This window comes from Poecile atricapillus, chromosome Z (assembly GCF_030490865.1).
Source record: "Poecile atricapillus isolate bPoeAtr1 chromosome Z, bPoeAtr1.hap1, whole genome shotgun sequence".
In the NCBI taxonomy this organism is placed as follows: domain Eukaryota; kingdom Metazoa; phylum Chordata; class Aves; order Passeriformes; family Paridae; genus Poecile; species Poecile atricapillus.
This window is the reverse complement of record NC_081289.1, coordinates 81,037,690-81,064,426: the sequence shown is the minus strand read 5'-3', so window position 1 is coordinate 81,064,426 and position 26,737 is coordinate 81,037,690. Positions and strand designations below refer to the sequence as shown.

The window sequence follows — 26,737 nt, the reverse complement described above, 5'->3', positions numbered from 1 at the left end:
CCAGCACTTCACTATACCATAATTACTCTACTTTTTACTCAAATTTTACTTTGAACACTCTATTCCTCACCATACTTTATCATGAATTAAAGGAGTTCTTTTCAGGACTTCATTGTCCATCCCCATAGTTTTAACAGAAAGATATTTCAGCTTAATTAAAGCATCTTCTTAATTCTCTACCTTTCTTGAAGCTTCTTTTCTTTCTTGTCTCTGGTAGTTTATAAAGTCTCTTTTCATGTTGATCACTCTCCTTTTCTCTCTCTGGATAAAAAGATTAATCCGCAAGTCTCATCTGGATAAGAAAGAGTTAAATCCTGCCCAAGCTTTTGTAGATGGTTCGGTGATCTCTGCTGAACAGGAGCTGGAGCTGTCTGCGATGGAAAGTTCTTCATAGCTGCTCTAGAGAGTGTAGTCGGTGTCTCTGCTTGCTGCAGGTCCAGAGCCCCTCTCCTTCTTTACTCGGCAGTTTCTGGTAAATTCCATCACAGCAAAACCTGCAGCCAAGCCAGGAACCGGCTCGGCCAGCTTGGCCCGGGGCAAGCCCCCGCAGGCCCCATCTCCCGGCCAGGAGACAGGAGACACGGCAGGCCCAGCCCGGCCCCCGCCCGGCCGCATGACCTGGGCAGAGGGCGAGAGAGGCCGGAGCTCTGTTATTTTTCACAGCCAAGAAACAAAGAGAATGAGAGAGCTCTGGTTTTACACTTTAAGGTGGGGTTCACAAGTTGATCCCCCTTTTTAATGGCTAAAACTGCTGTCAATTCTCAGCAATGACCGATAATTGGTCAGGAGAAAAGACTCCAGGCAGTTCCCAGCCACTTTAACTTCCTTAAAGGTAAAGAAACCCCATGACAGGTGTATTTTAGGGTCAGTCTGTTTCTCTATACCAAATTTATTCTTCTGACTGAGTACGTTACCTCTTGCTTGGGTTTTCCTTCTTATAGCACCCCAATTATGGTGGTGGTCATTCATTTTTTTATAGAGGGAGAACTATAGAAAAGTGAATTAACAAAGCCAGTGTAGGAAGTCAGTAAGAGCAGCAGGAGTTAAACTGCATCTTCTTGGGCTATACAGTGACAGCTTAACGTTTGGATAATCTTACATAAAGGGGTGTCTGCCTCCATGATGGCACAGTTTGCCATAATAGAAATTTAGAATTTCCTTGACTTGACTGGAAATTATCAAAAAGCTTTTCAGAATCTGACAACTTTTTGCTAATTTTGTAATTTCTGATTCTCTCCTTTTGAGAGAAGTGCCTACTCATCTCAAGGGAAGAGCAGATTGATAGGATCAGTATGAGTTTTAAAGAAGTTATTCTTGAAGGAAACAATTGTTTTGAAGGACCAGCTTTTGAAGATAATCATCCAGTTCTAGAGTTTCATCACGCATCTCCATAGTCCTGACTGCACTTTCTCACTCCTTTTTTTGGCTAGTATTTAGTTGATTTATGTGTAAATTTCAGCTTGTAAAGTTTCTGTCTGCATCTTACCACTCCTGTAGGATTTTCCATAGGAAAACAAAATCCAGTTCTTTGTTTCTAGCACATGACACTCTGGTAAGCTGACAAATGCATATCATAGCCTAGAGATTTTAGCAACTGTTTAAAGATAGATCCAGTTTGCACAAATGTTTCTGGTAAATAACAGAACATACATACAGGAAAAAAGCCATCTTAAATAGAAACTATTTTATCATTTATATTTATATAAATATATATTTCATAAATAATAATATTTAATTTAATAAATTCTGCATCATTTGAGTTATCTGTTTCCGTAGATAAGATTATGGGCCAATTTGGATTGTCAAATACTGTAACTTGTTTTCTCTAAACTTAGTGAAGAGCCTTCCTTCTCTTTCTCCTTGGTGACAGCTCTCTGAACAGAACATTCCGTTGAAAGTTGTTGCTTTGTGCTATTTAAGGCCTCCATGCTGCAAAGAAACAGGAGGCTAGAGTTTCAGGGATCTAGCCTCTATTGTAATTCATTTTTTGAAAAATATATTGCTTTGGGCATTTTTACCAATGGATAAGCAATTATAGTACTATGAAAATAAAAGGAAATGTTTCTATAGAAGGAACTGCTATTCAGCAACATTTGCTCACTGTCATACTGGCACATTTTTTCTTTTGTAATACCCTCTCATTTGATCTGCTATAAAACAAATGATCAGCTTCTGAGAGGAAAAACAAACCTGTTCAGAATGTTGATTCATTCAAGATTTTTATGGGAGATCTCCAAAGAAAACCCAGGTGCTGAAGTGGTGTTCTTTTCTCACTGGGCGGCATTTTCACTGCTGAGTCAGTACTGCAGAGTTCAGTGCTGCTGGAAGCGTTCTGTTTCAGATGAAATAGAAAAGCAAAATGTTGTGGTAATCAGAGGTTCCCTGGCCCCATGGTTGAGGATGAAGGTGTTTACCTCATAGTCTAGGAAAAGTTGCATCGGAATTTGCATCATATGCTACACTTTTGTTTGTCTGAGGAACCCATCATTTCTGCTCCTGAAGTTTTCAGGACTAGCAAAGATATACAGGTTGGCACTATATTCTTCCCAGGATGTGGCATTTTAATAATGTAGGAAGCAGTCCCCTAAAGATATAACTTCAGAATCTCTTATGGATCTTTTAAAACATAAATAATGCTCAAATTATATGCAAAGAATAATTCCTATCAGCTGGAATTCCTTCTCATAATAATTTTTTGTGACTGAAAGATTCTGTAAAATATATGTCTTCTGTATTTCACATTTCTCAAGTTCTATATTTCACTTTGAAAATATTTTGATCACATTTAGTATTAAAGGTTCCCATTTATATAATGGGAAAACACCAGCTTCTTTTGAAATAGGTTGTTGGTTTTTTGTTTTTTTTCTGGCAGTTATTTATATTAAGCCCTGCATATTTCAAATACTCTATGTTTCAAGAGCTAGCAACAATGATGTAACAGATTTGGTAACACCACTGTGCATCTAGAATATCTTGACTGGTATGTTTACAGCTGTTCCAAATCCACCTACAAATTTACACTATTGTAAGTGAGATCTGACTTCAGCCTTGTATTTGTGTATATGTCTGACTAAATTAGGCACAAATGAAAATGTTGAGGATTGCTGCTCCATCTGAAAGGGCTGGAGCCAGAGGAGGATTATAGACGGATGAAAAGACACAAAAAGAAAGAGTGAAATAACAACCTGTTGATGATTACAGTGTTTATTTTTAAGGGACCTCATATTCCCTAAAGAAACTGAAATTATTCTTCTGCAGTACTGTAAAGTTTATTTTTCCAATCTTACACTTTCTGTGTCTAACAGGAAAACATCGTACAAATTAAATGTGCTATGACTCACCAATATCTTGTTCTCTTTCAAAGATGCTCAATAAATTTTAGAGAAAACTTGGCCATTTAAAAACTTTGAACATTTCAATGGGTTTGAAAAATCAGGCAGGCATATAGTGGACTGATATTGTGCTGTGGCGAGGGGGAAAAGGAGAGTCAGGGAATGCAACTATTCTGTCTTTAGCTGTCTTTGCACCCCTCAGCTTCCAGATCTAGCTATGGAATGGTAGTGCTCTGGCCAATGAACTAGTGGAAGTTACCAAAATATAGAAGCTTTGTCTTCATGGAGTTAGTTGTTTTGCAAAAAGTCTGTTCCCAAAAATAGTGGGAGTCTATTTTCTGTAAAAATATAGAGGATGCAAAAAGATGTTTGCTACTATGCTGTGGTGCTAGCCTTCAATATGCAGAAAGCAGACATTTATGGGAGGACAGCAAGCAAAAAGAATGGTGGGAAATACAGGAGTAACCTCATGAATTTTCATCTTTATATACATCTTCCATGTTTCCATAACTCAAAAGTAATGCCTGAGCCTTTGAGCCCTTAGTAAGGAGTTAGAATTGTTGGAGTTCTCAAAAGGCACTGGTAAATATTCCATCACTAAAATGAAAATATCTCTGATCTAAGGTAGACAATCTGATAATTTTATGCATAACACACTGACTGCCAGTCTCTGACTGTTGTCAGGCGTTTTAATACAACAGAGCAAAATTTGAGTTTCTTTTCAAATACAGGTTGAAAAAATATCTGCACAGAAGTTTAATTTTAATACAGTCCTTGCATGTAAAGGGTGCACTTTATAGTAAATTTTTATTATTATTAATGAGGAATTCTCTTAATTTAAAGCTTTTTTTTTTTAAACCTCAGATACTTGTAGAGAGGATTTAATCAGAAGCTGTAATCACAATTAGGTCAGCGTTACATTTATGTCACTAATCTTAACACCTCCAATTAATCTCACATGTGAAGTCATTATTTAGAAAATGCGAGTCTTATCTGAAAAAACATTTTTTTAACTCCACTAATTGCAGCACACCAACAATATTAAAGTAGTATTATACTGCATCGTAGCAAATGGAAGCTGGTCATGAAAGTGTGAACACTTCTAAAAAATCCATTTAGATTTGAATAAAAATGGTGATGAGATGTGATTTAGTAGAGGGTATGCATGCATATATGTGTATATGTGTATATACATATATATCTATATAAATGCAGATATAGATATATATAGATGTAGATATAGATACACATATTTATGTGTGTATATCTGCAAGGCACAAACACTGCACTCCTATAGCTGTGACCACATGAGAACTGATAACTGCAAAAGTAGCATGAGTGAAGAAAAGACAAAAAAAACCCAAGCAGCAGGAGCAGAGTGTCCCCAGTCAGCACCGCAGCCCTGGGAACAGCCATCTATGGCCATGAGGCAGCAGGTGCCGGCCCTGACAGGTGCAGATGGCAGGGATGCATGACATTTCTGGGGATCCGCTCCCTGCTGGCTGCAGCTGCATCATGCCAGCCAGCACCATCCGTCACTTGATGCTCCTCTCCCCCCATGGATTCCTGGGTGGCTGGGATCAGGAGGTGCTGCTGCCATCTCCTCTTTCAGAGCCCAGGAAATGCGATCCCCTGCATTGAGGGTTGGCGTAGGAATCTTACGTCAGCTGCCCAGGGGGATTTGTGGGTTTTCAGACCTTTTGCACCATGATGATGGATGGGAATAAGCCCAGAGGATGAGAAAATATCCTTAATTAGAACCTCAGGAATTATTCAGATCTAAATTCTTCTTTTAAAAACAGTTTACAAGTGATGGACAGAACTGTTTTGCATGTCCCATGAAATAATTGTGAATATAGGGGGGTGTAAGTTTACACGGAATCACAGAATAAGCTGAGTCGGAAGGGATCCACAAGGGCCATCAAGTCCAACTGCTGGCCCTGCACATCACAGACCCAAGAGTCACACCATATGCTCAAGAACATTGTTCAAGCAATTCTTGAACTCTGTCAGGCTTAGTGCTGTGACTACTTGCCTGAGGAGTCTGCTCCAGTGCCCAGCCACCCTGTGGGTGAAGAACCTTTTTTCTAATATCCAAATTAAACCTCCCCTGTCCCAACTTCAGGCCATTTACTTGAGTCCTGTCACTGGGAACCACAGTGCCTGCCCCTTCTCTTCCCTCATGAGGAACCTGTAGAGGTCTCCCCTCAGTATCCTCTTCACCAACTCAACAGATCAACTGCCCATGCATTAGCAGAAATTTTAATATAAAGCTTTAATGCTGGAATCATCATGTGATTTGCTTTTGTTTTTCTTTCCAGAGAAAATCACAAAATATATTTGGTTTAGTTTAGCTGCTCTGAGATCTCTGAATCTGATGTATGCTTCGTATACTTAAAAAGCCAAAGCTGTCCAGTGTAATTTAAGTCAGTACTAAACAGAAAAGCCCTGGCAAGTGGGCAAGATTGACCATTAAAGAAAGAGATTTTGCATTCTCTCTTTTAGAGCCCACATAAACCTCTGGAATCTTCCCATCTCCAGCCTCATCATCTCTGCAGAGGGGACACATAGGAAGAGCAGCACAGCAATGTGCATTCTCTCATACAGATGCAGAAGAGGCACAGCAGAGAGGTAGCAGAGGATGCTAGAGACTCTGGAGCTGCCTTCCAAAGCTCCCCCATACACAAATTAGGTAGCAGGGTTACAGGTAAAAAAGAAGCAAAAATCCCACTATCTCAATGCCCTTTTGAAAAAACATTCTGTTTGTACCAACACAAAATATTGTAGAGATGCCTTGGCACGCAACAAGAGTGTGAGTGGAAGAAGATAGAATGAACTCAGTAGAGTAGAGATCTCATGCCCTGATGAGCTTGCAGTACACAGGCGCTGTGCACTGTCAAATCCGCTGTTCGATCATTTGGAAGCAGAGAGAGGCAGGTGTTACTGGCAAAGGGTGTCGGTGCTGTTTGGTTTCACAAGAGGTGTGATTAGAGAAGGTACTTGAAGGCGGTGAGAATAATCACTTGGCATGTGAAAATGAAAGGCAAATCCAAGCAGAGGGTTTGGTGTAATGTTGTGAAAAGCACATTTATGTGTATTCATTTGAAGAAGACAGACGTATAGTACCAGACAATGGAATTTTTTTCTTTGAAACTTCTGTAAAGATAAAGTAGTATCAAAAAGATTAGCATGGGGTTAGAAAAGTTCAGCTTTATATAAGCTCTGTAGTTTGTTTCAAAAGGAGCACAAACCACAAAAGCATTTTATGATTTTTGAAAAAGAGGTAAGAAATGTTCCATGTTTCTTTGTTACTGCTATACATTTTGTGTGTATGGAGTTTGTTAGATAATGTGAGTGTAATAATGTTTTATGTGTTTCTCCTAAATATACAATTAAAGCACATTAGTACCAACATACCAGCATATCATATGTCCATTATTAAATGTAAAAATTTAAGAACTTTATGTTAATGGAACATCAAATTTGAGACTTTAGTCACATATAAGTTAGGAAATTCAGAGGGATGGTTCCCATAGCAACCTATCTCTTCCTCTGTGGTTTTCATTTCAGTAGAACCTTTCATTACTTGATTGCACCATACATTGTATCATGCAATTTCATTATAAAATGTCATCATTAAATAACTAAGAAGAGAAGAGAAGAGAGTAGAGGTTTTCTTCATTCAATACTTTCTAACTTTAATTTTTCTGTTGCACAGAGGGAAAACTGATGCTTAAATGAATTAGAACCATGTCTAAATATTCTCTGCTCTTTTGGGGGACCTCCGTAAATTTGGCTGGGTTCTTTGGAATCATAGAATGACGATAAATGATAAAGCAGTTTATCACAGTAGCATATAATTCCTTTGAAACTGACTATTGTCTGCCTTACCACATAAATATGTAGCTCTAGTGAAATAAGACAAAAATACTTTTAATTTGTAGCTAAAAGATTTATTCCATCCAGACACAGGGAGGAAAGTGATAGTGAAAAAGGAGGGCACTTGAAGGATTTTTTTTCTGACAGTGAAATACAGTTTACTAAATTACAACTCTGTTAACTGTCACTAGTGGCTCTGCCAGTTAAAGATCATTGTGGTGGCTTCTAGACAGCATAAAAAATATGGGCATTTTTAGTAGTAGACATTTAATTCTGAATTTTCCCATACTGTAAATTTTGATTACAGATGAAGACCCAGTGAGATCACACTTTTCATTACACAAATGAAGATAGTGATTAACCTAACCTTGTTAGGGCATTGTTGCAGAGGATATCAAAAAGGAACATATTGGGCTGGTCTGAATCTTTTGGGAACCTCATCAACTGACCTAGTCTTTTTAATTTGGCACCTATACTGTGAGCATTTCCAAGCCCTGGAGTGCTATGAGGAGCAGTTCCACAGCAGTAAAAACCTATCAAAAAGACAGATGGACAAACTAAATGAAATATGGAAAAAAAAAAATTATTTCTAACTTTCTCCACTAATTCTGTAAAAGAAATGCTAAAAAAAAAAAAAATAAACAAAAAACAAACAAACAAAAAAACTCAAAAAAATTGGAGGATAAAACTGCAGAAACAGAGATTAGATTAGGAAAATGAAAGGCTTTTCTTCCTCAAAAGCCTTCAGAATTATGATGATTTTCATTGCCTTGATAAAATCAGACCTGGGTGTTACTGCCATATTTTCTTTTGAGCTTCCATAATGCTGATAAGTTTTGCATTAAATGAAAGCAAATAGTTGTTTATACTTTATTTTACAGCAGTCAGCATGTCACTAAGTTAGCACTTTTCCTCTGAGATTTATAGAGTAGGATTTAGCCTAATTGCTGGCGCAGCAGATTTCAGCCAAAGGTTGTTTTCCTTTAACCATTTTGTTTTTCATATGCCTTGGCTGATTTTAGGTTATTGGAGTCCAATATAATTACTTGTTTAATTGCTTGGAAGAAGTGGAGCTTCCGTTGTTCAAAAATGGCTTATTTTCTTTAAAAATAACTGAAATCTGGCTTAGGGTTCTCTAGAATGCAATGCACTATACAATTGTGTTATTTTATCCTTTTAAAAATTCCCTCAATAGTCATTACATCTTTGGAAACCAGCTAATCTCCAGGAGGATGTGATAGGTCTGGCTATTTTCCAGGGTTTGCAAGAGTCTGTAACAACTCAATATCATAAGAAAAGTTGTTTCTAAATCACTGCAAGACTGGGCCAAAGACTCCAGAACCAGCCTCTGCTTTCAAGAGGTGACACAAAATAGAGAAGAAGAAAACCTGACAGAAAGTCCAGAGAGCTTGTTAAAAAAGGTTGGAAAAAGGGTTAATCAGTTTGATATTGGTCAGTGCCACTTTTACTTGTGCTGTACAAATTTGTGTTGTGTTGAAGCACACCAGTAATGGAAAAAATGAAAGAAAAAATTGAGAGGTTTAATGTGGTAGTTAATGACGTGAAGGAGAGTAAAATAACAAACAAGGTAATAAGATAGGGAAAAGTATAGCCTGCATATTGAGGAGCCAGAGATAATACTAGGAAGTTCAGGGTCATTATTTCTGTCCCTGATACAACTCATTACCTTAATGCAGAGCTTAAGTATCTCACTTCCAGCCTGCTCTCCTCTCCAGAGGACTATGATGTGAGCATGTGAGTTCCTGTCCCTATGTAATCTATCAATCTGTTCTTCTATCTTTTCCCTTACTACTTCATTTTTTATTCAGTGCCAAGCAAATCTAACACAAAGGGAGGGGTCTCAAAGACAGTGAAATTCCAACAAGTTTCATGAAAATTATATGTTCTCATGCAAAAAAAGGAGAACCAGAAATTACTCCCAAAAAGAATCCTAGCTGAAAGCAGCATTGCAGCCTGAGTCATCAGAGACAGAAGCAGCAAAGGGTCAGCAAAAGGATGGGTACTGAGAAAGGAAATCTCCAGAGACTCTGCCACAGGAGATCTTCTCTGCATATTACATTTTACCCCAAAATTCACAGGGAACCAGGCATTAGTTCCAGCTTTCACAAAGATGGGAGCAGCGCCTCTGAGTCCAGCATATACATGGAAATTCCTGTTGCCTAGCCTTAACCCATTTAATTGAAATACATTCTTGTTTTCATTTGAGATTTGTGTGGTGTTTTAGGTGGGGGTTGGGGGGTTCTGTCTCTTTGTTTGTTTGTTTGATTGTTTGATTGATTGATTGATTGATTGATTGATTGAGTTTTTGAGGTGTGGTGGGCAGGGAGCAAGTGGTCTGTACTACTGTGCTCGATTTGCGCCATCAGACATGGTACCAGCCAAAAACACTAGACTGATGTTTTTTTGCAAGGGAAAGATTTGCCCCTCTTTTTTAGGACTAAAGTCAATTTTGGGTAGAATATTGACACAATTTATTAAATTTAGTCCTTGGCTTTTCTGATGAAAATAGAGATTGCTTTTTCTCTGCCTGTTGTGGCAAGAAACCTGGTTTCTAAAGATATGAAAATAATGTAAAAAATAAATAGCTAGTAAAAGCACTTATATTAATTCAGTCTGCTTGGAGACTGTTGCAAGACATATGTTGGCTCACCCTCCCTTTCCTCTTCTGAGCATCTGAAAGGTGCAGTGCATCCCTGAACCTCTACCAACCATTTCACCTGAGTGCTAAGTAATCATTTGCAGAACTTTAGTTTATTTATTTTTAATTTAATTTATTTATTGTTTACTTCATCATTTGCAAAATTCTTTATTTTGTGAGTATGCTGAGGGCAAGATGCAACTGTTTCACACAGAGTCTTGTGAATGCAGCCAACAAGGATTTGTGAATGATAGGAGGGGAAAAGATTCAAAGAGGCTACAAAGCATTCCTCCTGTTCTTCTCTTTTCATGTTTCTTTTTTTCTGTCATCTCAAGGCCTGAAGTTGAGGAAGCCATTTAGTCCAGCTCACATCCACATCAGTCCTCAGGGACACCAGAGGAATCAACAGGACTCCATCAGTGAATCATATGAGCTCAGGAAATGGTCCCAAGTGTGCTGATCTTGGTTTCATGTCTGGACAACTTGATCTAATCTTGAAATAGAATATTTTATGTACTTATTCAGAGGGCAACTGTTTTGTCCTCATATGAAGAGAAGAATGTTAGTTAAGATTGCAATGAGACATTTTGCTTTTATTAGACCTTGTTGTGTCTATTAAATCTATTAACAGCAGCTGATTGCAAAACCCTCTTTCTAACTGTCTTGTTTCAAGCTACTAGCAGTAGATATCATGTATGGTTATGTCTGTTCTGCTAACTGAACACATTAAATTTAAAAGATAAAAGAGCAAGAAGAGGGAGTGGAAAAAGTTGTAGGGAATCATTTAGGTTGTTTTAGCACTTCAGGTTTCTATTCCAATGGATTTTAATTTCGTTGGTGTTTCAGAAGTAGCTCATGGAACTGACTTGAAGTTTGTATAGATATGAAGTTTGAAAATAAACTGTTTCAGAGGTCTACAATGTGAGATTGGAAGGCTCAGATCTCATAGGGCATATCACCATCACTTTGCTTAGCTGATGAAAATGAAATGTTCAGGGGTTTTTCCATAGTATGAGAACAAGATATGACATTATAATACTTAAGGGTAGTAACAGTAGTAGGCTGAACATCATCATAAAGAAAATAATTATGAAATGTACTATTTCTGAAGGAACAAAAAGCTAATATGCAACCATTCTGAGAAGGCAAAAAGAAACCAGAATATCACACACTGACAGACCACACACTAGTCATTTATTAACACACAAAATGTGTGATATTTTCATTGTAATTGAGATTGCTTAGCCAGGTTTCAACACAGAATGGACTGCAAGCTGACTTTAAAAGTTTGTAGACAGCCAAGTGGACTTTGAAGAGTTTTTGAGTAAGACATTCTTAAAGCTAAATACGAGAAATTGTCAATTTGTTTGCTTTATGTACTACTGCTTGTTCTTGAGGAGTCCAGACTTTCTTCCCCTATCCCTTTACCTTAATATAGCCTATGGCTGTTCTTTGGTGTTCCGTAAGGGTAGATCAATTAAAACCGTTTTGGAGCCAGACAACTCTTCTGAATTGCAAGCTACTGATTTCATTCCGTTTTTAAGATTTTTCAGCTCTGCTGTCTTAGTGATGATAATCATGGTGGTGAGTAATTGAGTAGCTGAACCTGAAATTCATCCATTTTCACTAAGCATCTGTTTTAGCAGTGTTTTTTCCTGTGCATTAAGCTTCAGCCCTGGGCATTTGTAGCACTGTAAGGGTAGTCAATAAAATGTAAACACTATGTCTAGAAGCTCTTAATTGTCATTTCATGGCCATATTATCAACTCAATCCTCCCTCTTGTCCTGTCAAAAGCACAGGCTTAGGAACATTGCTAAAGTAATTCCTTGAATTCAGTTTGAGTAATTATTCTTCCTTTCTGAAGAAATAGACTTCTAAATTTGTTGCAGGTTAAATTCTTTTTCCATTTGCTCCTCCTGCATCTTCCTTAAAAGAAAATAAAAGCATCAGTGAATTCCACTGTAAACAGTACAGATAAATACGTTAAGTTTGGGTTATGTAAAAATAAATTGCATTCTGTATTTAGCTTAAACCCCTAATGCTGTGGGATATGGGAATCATGAGGCAGGGGAAATACTAGCATAGAGACTTTATTTTAGTTTAGATAGTTGCCAGATCCATTCTTTATTGATTGGTTCCAGCTTCAGAAGAAAGAGGTCTTGCATGATCCTCACTTGGCACTCATAATTGGAGACCTACAGCATCAGTGTGGTGGATCATTAGTCACTTTCGTTCCTTAAAGCATAATGTAAAACTTTTCTATGACAAGCTGTTTGTGTTTCTTTAACACTGCTGAGTCTTTCTTGCAGCCCGTGTCAAGAATTGAACTTTACAAATTATCTATTTCAGACATTGAGAAAAAAAGGACTTAATGGCTGTGACAGTCCAGACCCTGATGCAGATGATTCAGTAGGTCACAGCCCTGAGTCTGAGGACAAGTACAGAAAACTTAATGAAGATATTGATCTAATGATCAGCAGGCAAAGATTATGTGTAAGTACCCTGAACTCCTTTTCATTTTTTTTTTACTTTCTGATATTTCTCTGAACCTGGCAGGCATTGCACAAGAAAGAAAACAAAGGTTGTGAAAGCCCTGATCCTGACTCCTCTTATGCTCTCACCCCACGCACTGAAGAAAAATACAAAAAAATTAATGAAGAATTTGATAATATGATCAAGAGCCATAAAATACCTGTAAGTACCAAAGGTTAGATGGCTGTCTGCTGATAACTGCTGCAGTAACAAACCATAACCCTTTCAGTTCTGGCTTCTTAAGGAAATAAATTTAGCTAGAAAGCAGCTTTAGTAGCCAAATATGTAAGAAAACACTGTGGTCAGAAGATTTCACACAACATATTTTTCTTTCAAGTCTCTAACTCTGACACACAGACAAAGCCTATTATGGGTGAAACCTACATAAGGAAGTGAAATATACATATATGAACTATATTCACTTGATTTACAGAAGTGTTTTACCACACACCACTTGCCTAAATTATACTTAAAAAATAACAGTGGAAATCTTTCTTTGTGGACAGGCTAACAAATCCACAGAATACTTTCTGTGATATTTCTGTGGCAATATAGAAAAAGTGTTGTAGAACTGAAATTCCTTTATATATAATAATTAGTGTGCTTAGCTTGTATAACTTCAGTTCTCCATTGTCTCTGCTAAACTCAGTTGCAGCACTGAAGGGTTACAGCTACTTGCTCGCTGCAGAGAAAAAAACTGCATGGAGCCTAATGGCAGGATTCAGACATGTTTGTGTGTTGGGGTGATTTTACAGCTTTATCAGAGAATTTGCTTTGACCTCATCAGCATTACTTTAATGCTTTAACATGAGCTAAATTTTGTTTTAACCAAGTCAAAATTTCTAACAATCAGTCATATGCCTTACCAGATATCTAAGAGAAATAACTCTGCATGTGCTATTTGGTTTGCACAAGACATACAAAAGATGAATACTTTGTCATTATGTTTGATATTACATTTATAAAGACAACAAAAACAATATGGAGGTTTGGAGGTTATATTTGGTTGGTTTTCCAAGTGTCTGTGGAAAACAAAGTAGGAAACGAAGTATTTGCTAAGATCCAAAGAAGCATTTGAATTTGCAGAGGTAACTGCTTATTTCTAAAAGACAAGAGATTATTTGTATGTGTTCATTTGTCATTCCCATACAGAGGATGCATGGTTATCTACCAAAAAACTTGTCTCGATACCCAGAATACGCCGTGTTTTCTGTAGTGTTAATCAATTGTGCACACAAAATCTTACACCTAAGATGATGATATTTCTTAAGGAGGCTCAGATCCTGTCTCAAGTACTCTAAGTGTTCTTTCCATTAATTCTCAGCAGAAGTATTTTTCACTCATGGTAATTAAAATTTGAAGAATTTCTTACATCAGGCCAAAAATAATTTGGAAAAATATAAGGAGTCTAAGTAATGCTTTCCCAGAGACCAGAAAGGCACCAAACTTGACAAAGTAATATTTAAAATGACTGGTTAAGGGTGTCCAACATGTGTGTAGAATATCAAGGAGGAATACAGATATATCCAGAATTTTTTACCTCCCTTTTTTCCCTGCTTCTTTTGGAAAGCCGTTTTTCTCAGAAGAAAAAAAAGCTCTAAAGCTGTCACCATGAATCTGGTTTCTCAGGATGCAACTCAGTTTGACAAATGATGACTGCAGAATTTAAGGAGACTGTTATAAGCCAGAATGCTTAACCCTTTTTCACATCAAAATCTCACCGATTGTCATTCTTTTATGCCATTTCTCTTTCAAGGATGACTTTTGTCTTTTTCAAATCAAACTGACATAATTTTCACCAAGCTACTTTTCTGCCTTAAAAATCTACTTGAGATGATCCTTCAGAACCTCTGTTTATCTCATACTACCTGCTTTATTCCCTAACAAAACAGATTATGTTATAATCATCTGAAATCTTAAGACATTAAAAATAAAAAAAAACTTGCAAAAAAAAATTCATTCCTCTAGTGGAGAGTTCTATCTCTTTCTTTGCCTCCATAAGCATTTGGGAAAATTGTCTTTTCTGTAAACTCAGGAAATGCATAAGATTTGGAAACCAGACAGTTAATCTGAGCATGGTGTTATGAGTTTTGTTTTCCCAAAATTAATGGAATTTCCCTCCAGTTGCTTTCATTAAATATTACTTTTTGATGTCAAATACAGTCCTACTTCAGCAATTAGCTGGTGATTTAGCATATAACTTCCTACCCTTCAGGATGCTATAAGGTGCAGTGTATTTTTGTGCAATTATTTCAGATATGCTTCAGAGATACAGAACAGCAAAATGTTAGCATTTTTTCATTTAAGACAGAATGATCATTCTCTGAATGCCTCGCATGCAGAACTCAGTATCCTCCATCAAGCTGCTTACCACAATAGGAAGAAACAGTAGATATTCTCTGCTAATGCAACAGGAATGCCTTCTCTTGGCATAAGCCAAGCTGTAATGGGCAAGATAGAGATCACAACTAGTACATAATGGAAATTTGTAACTGTCTGGTTTTATATATAAATATTATGTATTGTAACTATCTGGTTATATATATAAATATTATGTATTGTATACAGTAATAACCTTAACTGGACAAATCAGAATAACTAAGTCAGGGGAGAAACATTCATTTACTTGCGATCATCAAAGGTAGCCAAGAAAATTGGGAAGAAGAAAGCAAAATTAATCATAAAGCCACCAAGTCAAGTCTGAAATTCACTACTTACAGAATATATAAAACAATGCATTGCCTCTGCCTGGTCTTGTAACATAAAAAAATTGCTGCCAAATGAAAACCACATTGGCTTTTGCTCCTAGAAGCTAAGCCAAATAATGTTTCCTCAGATAATTTTCTGGGGATAAGTATTCATATTGTTCTAAACCATCTGATAATAATTAGACATTTATTTGTAAATTTCATAAGAGTGGCGAAAGCAGAGGAGACAGAAATAACCAACTAGAATGAAGCTATAAGAATCTCTGTCTCTAAATAAATGAAGGCCTGATTGAACATGGGAGGGATAAAACCAATATTTAACACAGAATGTTTAAGTCCATTAAGTTCCACGGGGGCTGAGTGTCCAACACTTTGTTTGGCATCATGTACCACAGCCTGTAGAGTGAGGATCTAACACGGTGTGCTGTACACTGACAGTACCATATCTGGTGAGCCATCTGCCCTCTTTGGCAGTAGTGTCCAAAGAGAAAAGAAAAAAGGAGGGGGAAAAAAAGGAAAAATGTAGCAAACTTTATACACATGACAGTAAGGCTTTGTCTATTTTAGAATCTGCAAAAAAGCAAAAAACAAATTGAAGCAGTTAACACTGGGTGCTTATCTCTGAGGTGAATTCTTTGAACAGTCCCTGGCAGGCTTTTGACACCTTTTAATGCCAAATAACATTCTCCCAGACAATTTCTTAATTTTGTTTGGTTGTTAGTCCAGGCCAGAAACAATTCCCAATTGTCAGTCTATCTGTAGTCATGATTTTTTTGAGGTTGAGAAAGCTTGATGGTGCAGTAGGAGCTGTTCTGTGGCCTCAGATGACCTCAGTTCCTCCCTAGTTCCTACTAATATAGATATTACACAAGTGCATCAGAAACTTTAATGTCCATCATGATGTTCCATCAAACGGAATCAACATGACCTAGGAATGATTAGGGAATCTGCAGGACATTGCAGTTCTTGGTGAGGAATATGTAACACTCTAATAAAGTTAGATAAACAGAGAAAACTGTAGCTAGAGATGTAGTGTTTAATCCTGATGTTTATCCAGTCAAACTTCTCTCTCTGCTTTTGACTGGAGCAGAAGAAATAAAAACTACTTTATTTCAGATATAGTATATTGTGCTAAAAAGTAGAGGGTAAACTGACTTTGCCCTGACAAAATTGCCTATGAAGTGCTCTGTAAACAGATGTAAGTAGATCCAGATAGTAGGTAAGATAATGAAAACTAGACTGTTAGTACAGAAATTAAACGAATAATTCACCTACTTTAAAAATTTATTTTTTAAATGACAAAATAAAAGCAACAGGGAGACTGGCAACCTGAAGAGCAACCAAGATTGAAGCTCTTTCTTGCTGTACAAATGTAGAAAAAGAAGAATTTTAAACAGTTTGGTTTGTACATGGAAGAGGGAGCATAGTGGTTAAAGCAAACAAGCTTTTAGAATTCTGGCAAGACCTTCAGTTTTGCATTTTTGCTGGTGTTTTAGTCTAGATAACAGAAATTTAGATTAGGAAAATAAATTAAGAAAATAGGGGAAATAGTAGTCTCTACCCAGACTCAGAGGGCAGAAGTCATAGGTCTTGTGACACAGGGTGAAGAAAACCTTATGCAAAGTGCTCTCCTGTGGGTGATAGATAATGCAACATGGGCTGGCACTCTAGCAGGCAGGACCATGGGCTCAAAGCCACCAGGTGGAGAGAACTTCATCACAGCTCTGGATGTTGCGATAACCAGAAACTCCATGTTGGCTTATTCATGTCTCACATCAGGCTGTAATTGGGACTGAAACATGGAGAGCTATTCACATCCTCCTGTGAATTCACTAGCTAAAACCTTTTGAAAAAGTAGGAATTAGCAGCAGCAGCAGCCAGCTTTGAGGTCCACAAATAGTCATGCTTCTGACTAATGTGGGATTTAAGAACGTTTTGGGTCCTTCTGGGGCCAGTGAAAAGAATTAGTTCAGAATATACCTTCAAGATGATAAAATGTTTCAGATTATGCTACGTGACCCTATTTCCAAGGAACCTAGACCTGAGTCATGAGGGTGCAGATTACATGTAGATTCTTAAATCTGTAGATTAGATATAGAACGTGTGGATTCCCAGATCTCACCTTCCTTTCCTACTTCTACTTAAATTAACCAGCTCTATGGAAAATACGTCCATTGGAGTGCACTTCAGTTTCTCAGCAAAGAGAAGCAAATTCCTGTGTGCCTCCAGGCTGGTGAGCAATGCCAGCAGGTCCATCTACTCAATTTCTGTTGCTATGGCCATCTCTCACAAAAAGGAGGCCACAGGCTATGGAGAGGAATTTATAAGTGCTAAATTAACACTTCAAAATAATTCAAAGGCATTTGTGTAAAGTATCCTTAACATCATACCCTGAAAACTTTGCTCTGTGTTTCAGTGGTTAGGCAAAATAATTCCTCTATATGTAGAGTAAAATTTTCTCTGTCCCTAGAGAGGACCAAGAAAGAAAAGAACAACAACCTTAAGAGATAGCTGTAATTTGATGGACTGTGCTGTAATACAAAGGGCACAGCCAACAGCACCAGACTGGGAAGAGACATGGGTGGCACAAGGTCAGGATGCCCCAGTTGCCTGACAAGAAATTGATATGTCCAGCTCCCCATGTATTCGTCCTAGGTCCTTGAAGATACACCAGTACTATCAGCTGCCAACAACAAAATTAAAACCTTTGATTTCCTCCCTCAGAATATGTTACCAAGCTACTTTAAAGATTTTTTTTTTTATGTGTTTAAGCTCTTAAAGCTTGTAAGATTTCTAAATTGCAAATTGAGGGGAGCTTGGTCTGTATTCATATAATGAATACTTAAAATGTTGTCAGAAAAAGGTTTTTCTGATCAAAAAGGCAAGAAATTGATAATTTTAAAAACAAATAAATTAAGTACAGATTTCTAACGTAGTCATAACTTTTATAGAAATTCAAGCAATTGCTACCCAAGAAACCACAACCAACAAACTCACAAGCAACCAAGAAAACCTGAACTGAGCTTTCTAAGAACATAATGAGATATGCATCTCCTCACAACCTCTGTTAGTGTGGTACATTATTTGGGGTTTGGGGGGTTTTTTTAAAAGCATTCTTGCAAAGGGAAGTGGCTCAGGAGAAGATTTTGCCTTTGGGTATGAAAACAAGGATGTTGCAAAGGCATCACTAAACACCACTTCTCCCCCCCCCCCAAAAAAACCCACAAAGACTAATGTATATCTAAATTTCTTGTATTTTTTAGCTGTCTCTGAGGAGAATTATTTTTTTTTAAGCCATTCCAAGCTAAGATAGAAACTCAGAAAAAAAGTGATATACTGTGATGGTGTCTTTTATGTAACTTGGGATAATTCTGATTGCTAAAGCAACACAAGCTGAAATGAAAGCCTCCCCTTTTGTATTGTCCCTTCCATTTTTTTTCCATGTAATGAAGTCACCATTGTTATGTAACCTTGATCTTGCAGTAATCTATGACACTAGATTAAGGCATGACAAGCGAACAATTATGACTTCACAAAATGAAAGAAATAGAAAATTATGCTACATTGGGCAGAGGTTTGTTTTAAACAAGAAAAAAGTAGAAAAGAAGGAAAAAATCTTTCCAGTTCTTACAAAATAAATGTGCAAGCTGCATTAAACGAACATGGGATTGTGATTTGAAAAATTATATTTAAAAGCCTTAGTAATTATTTTTAAACTCTTCTCTTGAGTCTTAGAGGAAAGGGGCAAGCACAAATATTTTAACCACCAAGTACAAAATATTTGAACTAAATATAGAGTAACTGCGCTTGAAGGCTGTTTTACTTTCGTACTGTTATCATATTTGTTTTCCTTTTTCGCTTGTACAGGCTGTTCCACCACCAAACTTTGAGATGCCAGTTTCTATCCCAGTGTCCAACCACAACAGTTTGGTATACAGTAACCCAGTCAGCTCACTGGGAAGCCCCAACCTTTTGCCACTGGCTCATCCTTCTTTGCAAAGGAATAGCATGTCTCCTGGTGTGACACATCGGCCTCCAAGTGCAGGTAACACAGGTAAGCTCTGTTCAATCCCATCCCTTCTACAGTCAGCTCCTTGCATGCTGTGGGTCACTTTTAACTGTACTCCAAGAAACAAGAACTCTATTTTTAATAGTCATAAGAGTTTTTCCAAAATTTTCCAAAATTCCAAAAGAGACAAGAAAAAAAAAAAAAAACAAAAAAATACCTGAATATTGATTAAGATTGATGGAAATCAGTGAAGTCAATAAAGAATAGAAGGGTAGACAACGTGCTCTTTCATAAAAAGGCAGCTTATCTACTTAATTCATGCAAGTACTCACTATACCATAAAGCAGAGGAGTAAATGTAGCCAATGCAAGCGATTTGAAGAAAGTAAATTAGAACACTCATTGCTTAAATAATCAGTCCACAGGCTAAATGCAGAATTTATTTTTATTGATTCATTCACAAGTTCCTTGATGGGTTAATGTTAGTTGAGCTCTGTACTTCAGTGCTATGCATAGCAAGGACTTGTGCTTTGTTCTGGTGAAGATGAGAGCTCATTTCTGAATAGGATAAGTGGGGATTAAGTTCTTTCAATCTGTCTAGCTCCAGCAACGTGAAGATCCTTAAGTTTACCAGGTTCAAAGAATCATTTGAGGTCTCCAAGTGCAAAAAGATGTTTTAAAAATCCTTTGTGTGAATGTCTGTGAAAGGCCAAGGAAGTTAAAAGCTATGTATATGTGTGTGTATGTATATATATATATATATATATATATACACATACATACATATATATATTCTGAGTTACATTCTTCTCCAGGCATCTCCAACCTCTTCCTCCCAATCCTTTGCTTTTCAACTAAGGACAGTTTTCAAATGAAGGACTACTATACATAACTTCCAAACATAATTTTTCATATGCTGTGGAAGTATGAAACTAAAATAAGGAAATTATGGGTACTTCCATACTCCTTGAAAGGCAAGTGTCTCATACTGGTAACATTAAACATCATGATTTTATAATTATGGGTCTCATTCAACTGTCTGTGGAAGTCAGAGGAAATAAATGGGTACTACAGCAGGCTGATTGAAGGTAGAGGAAATATTTTGAATGTTTGAGTGTTGTAATTTATTGTGCTCATTTACAACATTTCATTTCAACCCCCTAGGTGGCCTGATGGGTGGGGACCTCACAACCGGTGCAGGCACCAGTGCAGGTAAAGAGAACAGAATTTATATTTATTTTTCCAAGTGAATAAAGGACTTACTTCAAAAGCTGAGTTCTAAAATAACTCCCTTTTAGATGGGGGATAGTAAAAATTGATTAACATTTTTTTTAATTCCTTCAGGTTGTGGAGAGTTTACTGATATTTGTGTTTCTCTTATTAGTAGAAAGGGACTTGTTTTCCAGCAGCATCAAAAATTTTGCACCTCAACAAATTCCACAGAAACAAATGTCTGGTTTCCTTCACATTAACCTTTCCATAAAAACTTTTGGGTACACTGCTTTTCCTTGTTCTAGAAAAACTTAGTGGAATCAGTGTCAGAAATGTCTGATCCTTTTAGCATCCTGGGAAGGTTTGCCATTGACTTGAGTGGAATTGGGGTTTCATTTTGTGAATTTAAGCTTTAATAAAGATTTCAATAGTGAATTGCTCATTGTACTTCAATGTACTGTGTGTAAATTGTATTTCAAATCCCTGCTCTAAGACCATTGCTAGTAGGCAAATCTGTTAGCATTTACTTTAATAATCAGTGATTAATTAATTTAAGCTTTGTTATATGTATTTGCTTAACTGTTTTGATACACAAAAGGTAAAGGATTTTCAAAATACCCAGGCAGTGAAAAAGATGAGCCATTTAGTCCTGCTCCCTTAGAACTAGTAAGAACTGTACTTGCTGAGGTGTGTGTTATCAAAGCAATATTGTCAGAGTAGTCCCCTTTGCCCAGTAAACTCAGTGATTTCTTAGCAATATCAGCAATGTTGCATTATGACAAATATGGATTACAAAAGACAATGGCAAAATTACTTTTGCAGTTTGAGAAGGAAGCATGTATGTTCACAGAAAACAACTGAGTGGTAAAGCAAGATATTTTGTTGGGTAATTGCTCTCAGAGAGAATTGTATGGAAAAATAGTTGGACGATCCATTGTGTGCACTATAAATCAAGGCTGATATAAATTACAATTCCAATATTGTCTGTTAAAATTACTTATAAAAAAATGTTGGATATAATGGTTTGTGTTTTTTCTCCCTTGATTGTTCTCAGCCCGAATTAGGGACCTCCACTCCCCTTTTATCTTCACACATAGATGAGTCACAGATGTTTGTGTGATGCATTCATAGTACAGTTAGAGCTGCACAGCACTGCACCAGAAAGGCACTTTAAACACATACTAAAGCTTTGAGGAGTCGTTTTGTATTAATTTTGGAGTAGGGAAGGCAGACCACGGAAACTTCACTATGTCTCCTTTGTTCTCAAAAAAAAAAAAAAAAAGTGTGACAGAAAATTATAGTTTTGTTCATTCTCTCCTGTTAACCTGTGAAACAGAGCTAAAGAAAGATTCATTCTGCAGTGTTCGCATTTCATCTTACTTTTAAGCTTGAGCAGGACTTCAGGAACAGAGGCAGAGGGACTGGCATAGGAATTGATCGCCCTATTAAGGGGCTCCCTCTCCTGGCTCATTTAGAAATACCACCTCGTTACTGGTTTCCCGTTCCTTTAAATAGATCCTGGAAAGCAATTAGTAAAGGAGGCAGTGTTTTCTTTTAAAACAGGAGCATACTAAGATTAAAATTCATCTTCATATGCGTTTCTCATAATAATCCTTGCACTTAATAAAATCTGTATATCACTACACCAGCTGAAAATTTATATTCTTTCTAAATATGGGGGTTTTTTGGAAATATATTAAAAACATATATAAGCATAGGAAGACAATGGTTTGATTATCCTTAATCAAAAATTAGGGATTTGCATTAAGCTCCCAAGCAATGTAACTTTGGAGTAAACAATTGATTTGAGGGGCATATATATGAGGGGCATTGCAAAGAATGCGTCATAAATATTTAATTACAGGAACAGGCTTTGTTCTTTATTGGACAATAAAAGCTTTAAACATCATTAAAGAAGTGTTTTCTAAATCTCTTCAAAGCAGAAGAATAGGAAGAATTAAGTAAAGGGCTGAAGGAAGATGGAAAGGTTACTATAAGGTTGAATCCTCTGCCTTAGTTGCATCATTCCACAGTGGTGCTATTTTGGACAGTCATCTTTCTTTAGGGTGCAGAAGAATAAACGTTAAAAGTTCTCTTTGTTCGTCATTTTTCACAAGGAACAAAAACCTCTGGTTTTTCTTCTATTTGGCATCTGAGAAGCTGGTAGCATGGTCATGTTTGGGTTCATATTTCTGACCAAATCAGAACCTTCTGAATTTGCATTTTTCCACAATGTCAAAAAAAGAGCATATATTCAAAATAACATACTCCTAGAAGAAGAGCCTAAACAGTTTAATTTCTGCCACTATAAAATGAGACCACTTTTTGTTACTAGCACCAGATCTCACTTTCTTCACTACTTCAATAAATTACATCCAAAAAAATTGCATTATCACTGCAATATCAGAAATGGGAAAAGATTATTTAAGACAGTATTTTAAGAAGTATGTTATTTCATTGGTTTGGATTATTTCAAGTAATAACCCTAGAACCAGCCACAATTTACCTTGGGAGTCAACCTGAGACAGAACTTAGGAAAGAAACTAGAAACTTTGAAAGCTGACTGCTTCTTTATTGTATTACACAACTAATTACCATGTATGTCTCAGGTTTGTAAGAGTAAATCTGTTCTCAGCCAAACACTGATTGAGTAGATTCTATCATGTGATAGTAGCAATTGCCAACAAAATTGGAGTGAACTTCACATTTAGTATCACTGCTGAATTATAAATACAATGTTGTTGGCACTATTCTATCAAAACAGACGCTTTTGATTGAAAGACAGAACAATAACTTTTTGGACCACAATAGGTATGCTCTAAATATATTTTAGTTTACTCCATAAATAATATAATGGATAAATTATATATTTACCTATTTACATAATAGACTATCTGAAGTTTTTTTGATTTTAAAGAATTTTAGTCTTTAACAAAACCACTTAAAGGTAACTTGAACAGAAATAAATAATGTCTGTGAAGTTCTAGTCATAACATAAATAATGTCTATGAAGTCATTTATCTGAACTCAGTTTTTTTTCAATGGTTTATTTTTTATGTTGAAAGTTTGGTGGAAAACTAAAATTTATAAAATATTTTTAAAGTTTTAAAATAGAACAGTATTGAGAGATGTCTTTCTTTGCATCTGAATTTTGAACTTTTGATTTTCAAAGTGAGTTCTGCTTTCAGACTAAGTTCTTTTTTCCTTTTGTATGGCTTTCAGAGAAAGACATTTTGTATTTTGTAATAAAGTTTTCCTTTGAATGGAATGAGTGCATTTAAATCAACAGACTTAAAACAACTATAAATAATAAAATCAAAGGAAAATTTCCATCTCAAGTTTTAAATTCATTATGGGTATAATAAAATATATACTTGCTTCAACTCTTTATTTCTGTAATTTGTTTGTTTCTCTATTCGACTTCTGAATAGAGAACTTGACATAAATATTAAACTAAAGGAGAAAGTTATTCAAAAGTTCTTGGGGCTCTACAAATGCTGTCAGAGGAAGTAAGTGCTTTCTGTCTTTCAATCTAATATTTTCAAACTACCTTTTAACCTGTTATTAAAAAGCACTAGAAACTGAATAGATCAGCATTGCATTTTGAAAAATTTATCCCATTTTTTTTATTAACCAAATCCTGTATTTATCTATAAATCAGCATCAAGTAATTTCCCTCTGGAAATTAGCCACAGGCCAACAATTGTCTTCTCATCTTCTAAAGGCTGAGGTCTTGGAGCGCCAGCCAGTATCATTTTCTAGTGCTTTCAATCTCTTTTTCCTTTTCTGGGTGGTGTACTGACTGTGGGTGAATGTATTATATATTCTACTATTACACATGGGAATATGTGTAATAGTAGCAATTTTTAATTTATATTCCCTCAGGGAAGAGGCAATCTGGATGGTATATCCTCAAAGAGTGGTTTAGTAAAAAGATGCACAATCTACCCAATTAAGCTGACCAGAAGTACCAAAAATAAGCAAGGATTTAGCTGCATTATAGACTTTTGAAACTATAAATATAAATAAAGTCATTTTTTATTTAAAAGAAATTAAAACATTACATAAATATTCCTCACTCTACCCTGAAATCTTGGAATAGTCAAGAGAAGGTAATTCTTGGACTACAAGTGTGGAATATTTTAAATAAACAAATGAGCTTGCAGAAATTTTTCTCAAACCTCAGTTTATGGACAACCCGTTAGTAAGACAGTAACTGGGTTTGCCAGTTGGGAGAGTATGGTAAGTTTGTCTGTCCTTTATTACTTGAAGAGTGCAATAACCCACAGACTTCTGATCCAAAGACTTGACAAAATGTGGTACAGAAGTCAACAATAGTTCCTGTGCTAGGGATCTCACAGTACAAAAGAAAGGACTCACAGTCAGTCATAACAGAGTTTGTGATGCAATAGTGCCAAATCCAAACAATAAGAACTGATAAATTGACAGGTTGACTTAAAACCATGAAGGGGGATAAGAAATGAAAAAATGTAACCGCTCTGGTTTTCTTTTTCCACTTGTATGCCTTTATGCCTTTAAGTGTTCCTCCTCCAAGGTTTTCTCACTATAAAAAGAATAAATATCTATATACATAGAGACAAATAGATGGATGGATGGATGGATGGATGGATGGATGGATGGATGGATGGATGGATGGATGGATGGATGGATGGATGGATGGGTAGATAGAGAGAGAGTGAGAGAGAGAGAGGGACACATACTTTTTTTCTTCATTGTCTTGAGGGAAATACTTACAGGTAGGAAATTTTGTCAAAGCAGGCAGAACACTAAAACTTTTTTGGCAGGTCTAATACATAGTATAAAGGAAGTAGTCTATCGGCTGAATTTCATATCTCTGTAGGCAGTCATCATAGGCCTTTCCAACTCTAATTCCATGTAAGAAATAACATGTGAAAGTCACATCAATGAAACTTTGAGAATATGTCTGAAAGGCTAGATACTTCTGTTCATATAAATAAATTCTTTTAATCTTGCGATGGGTGTTATATTTGAAGGCTGGATGTGTCTGTCTTCAGCTAACTCATGTGACCTCTTCCCAAAGAAGAGATACATGCAAGCCCATTATCAGTAGACATCAATGAAAATCTGAAAAAAATTGGCCTTTATTAGGTTTCCATCAGTTTTGTAAGTGTTGACTTAGTAATTTATTTAGTTATTGTCTGTCTCTTCCTCTCTCTAACAACAATGTCTCAATATTTGTATTTATAAGAAGACAGCTTGAAAGGTTTGAAAAGAAAAGTTCACATGTAATGAACAATTAAGTGAGTCATACAAACTGGTTCTTTGTAAATGAGATCTTAAAGACAGGCATGATTGACTTCCTTTATTACAAGAAGTTTCAAATATTCCTCAAGACTAATTCAGGTTCTTTAGATAAAATCCCTCTCCTAGTGAAGTCTAGGGCAATTTTATGCTTTCTTTAAATGAGACAGGGATTTCACTGTTTTTTCTGTCTGTATTCTTGCTCACTAAGACAAAACACTGTCTTCTGTTGCACTCTGCAGTACATATTCTTGTATTATGAAAAAAGAAATATAAAAGAAAAAAGAAAATAGAAAAAGGCATTGCAAATTAGAAAATGTCTGGATTTCATGCCTGTCCTGAATCCTGAAAGGGCTATCTGATGCCTCTTGGACATGGACTGCAGCAATTACTTCACTGCAAGAAAGAAAACAAGAAATTCTTTTAACCTCCTGCAGCTGTGACTGCAGCCCCACATGGAAGTTCCTGACAATATTAACATGACCACTGCACTTTAATTTTTAACGTGATTCACCAATTAAGATATTGAATCCAACAGTTCCATTTGTTTTCCAAATCTATTACAAGGTGGTTTTTCCTGTGTTATCAGTTGGAGCAGTCTCCCAGTAACAGAAGCCAAGGGAGACAGTTATCTGTCTTAGTTATCTTTTCAAAATAAGGCATCCTGTTTATAATCAGAACTACACATGTCATGAAATATTTTTCATTGAAAATAAGTTTCCTCAAAATGATGATTGATTTAAAACAGCCCAAAAAGGAAATCATTTGTCATCAACAAACAATTTGTTAAAACCAAATAATTCACAAAGGGGTCATGGCTTCAAACTGAAGCAGGGCAGATTTAGATTAGGTATTCAGAAGGAATTATTGGCTGAGGATTGTAAAACTCTGGCACAGGCTGCCCAGAGAAGCTGTGGGTGCCCCATTCCTGCATGTGCTCAGTGCTACCTTGGATAGTGTTTTGAGTAACTTCTAGCAAAAGGTGTCCCTGCCTTTAGCAGGGAGGTTGGATCTGGGTATCTTTACAGATTTTTCCAACCCAAACCATTCTGTGATTCTGTGTCATGATTTGTCAAAAGTCTTTTTCTGGCAGTCAAAAGAGATAAATTCTCTCTTCTTCCCT

At 36.4% G+C, this 26,737-nt stretch overlaps 1 protein-coding gene across 9 annotated transcripts in view; it reads left to right on the top strand.

Moving 5' to 3' along the window:
- Positions 1-26,737, top strand: part of MEF2C (myocyte enhancer factor 2C) — a 134,037-nt gene that overhangs the window by 85,176 nt on the left and 22,124 nt on the right. For 6 of the 9 annotated variants that reach the window (XM_058864446.1, XM_058864449.1, XM_058864443.1 and 3 more), the window contains 3 exons: positions 12,221-12,364; positions 18,979-19,165; positions 20,284-20,331. In XM_058864446.1, coding sequence (XP_058720429.1) covers positions 12,221-12,364; positions 18,979-19,165; positions 20,284-20,331 — 379 coding nt within the window. Of the gene's footprint in view, positions 1-12,220; positions 12,365-12,427; positions 12,566-18,978; positions 19,166-20,283; positions 20,332-26,737 lie in introns of all 9 variants that reach the window. The other 3 variants (XM_058864450.1, XM_058864448.1, XM_058864451.1) reach the window with 2 other exon arrangements.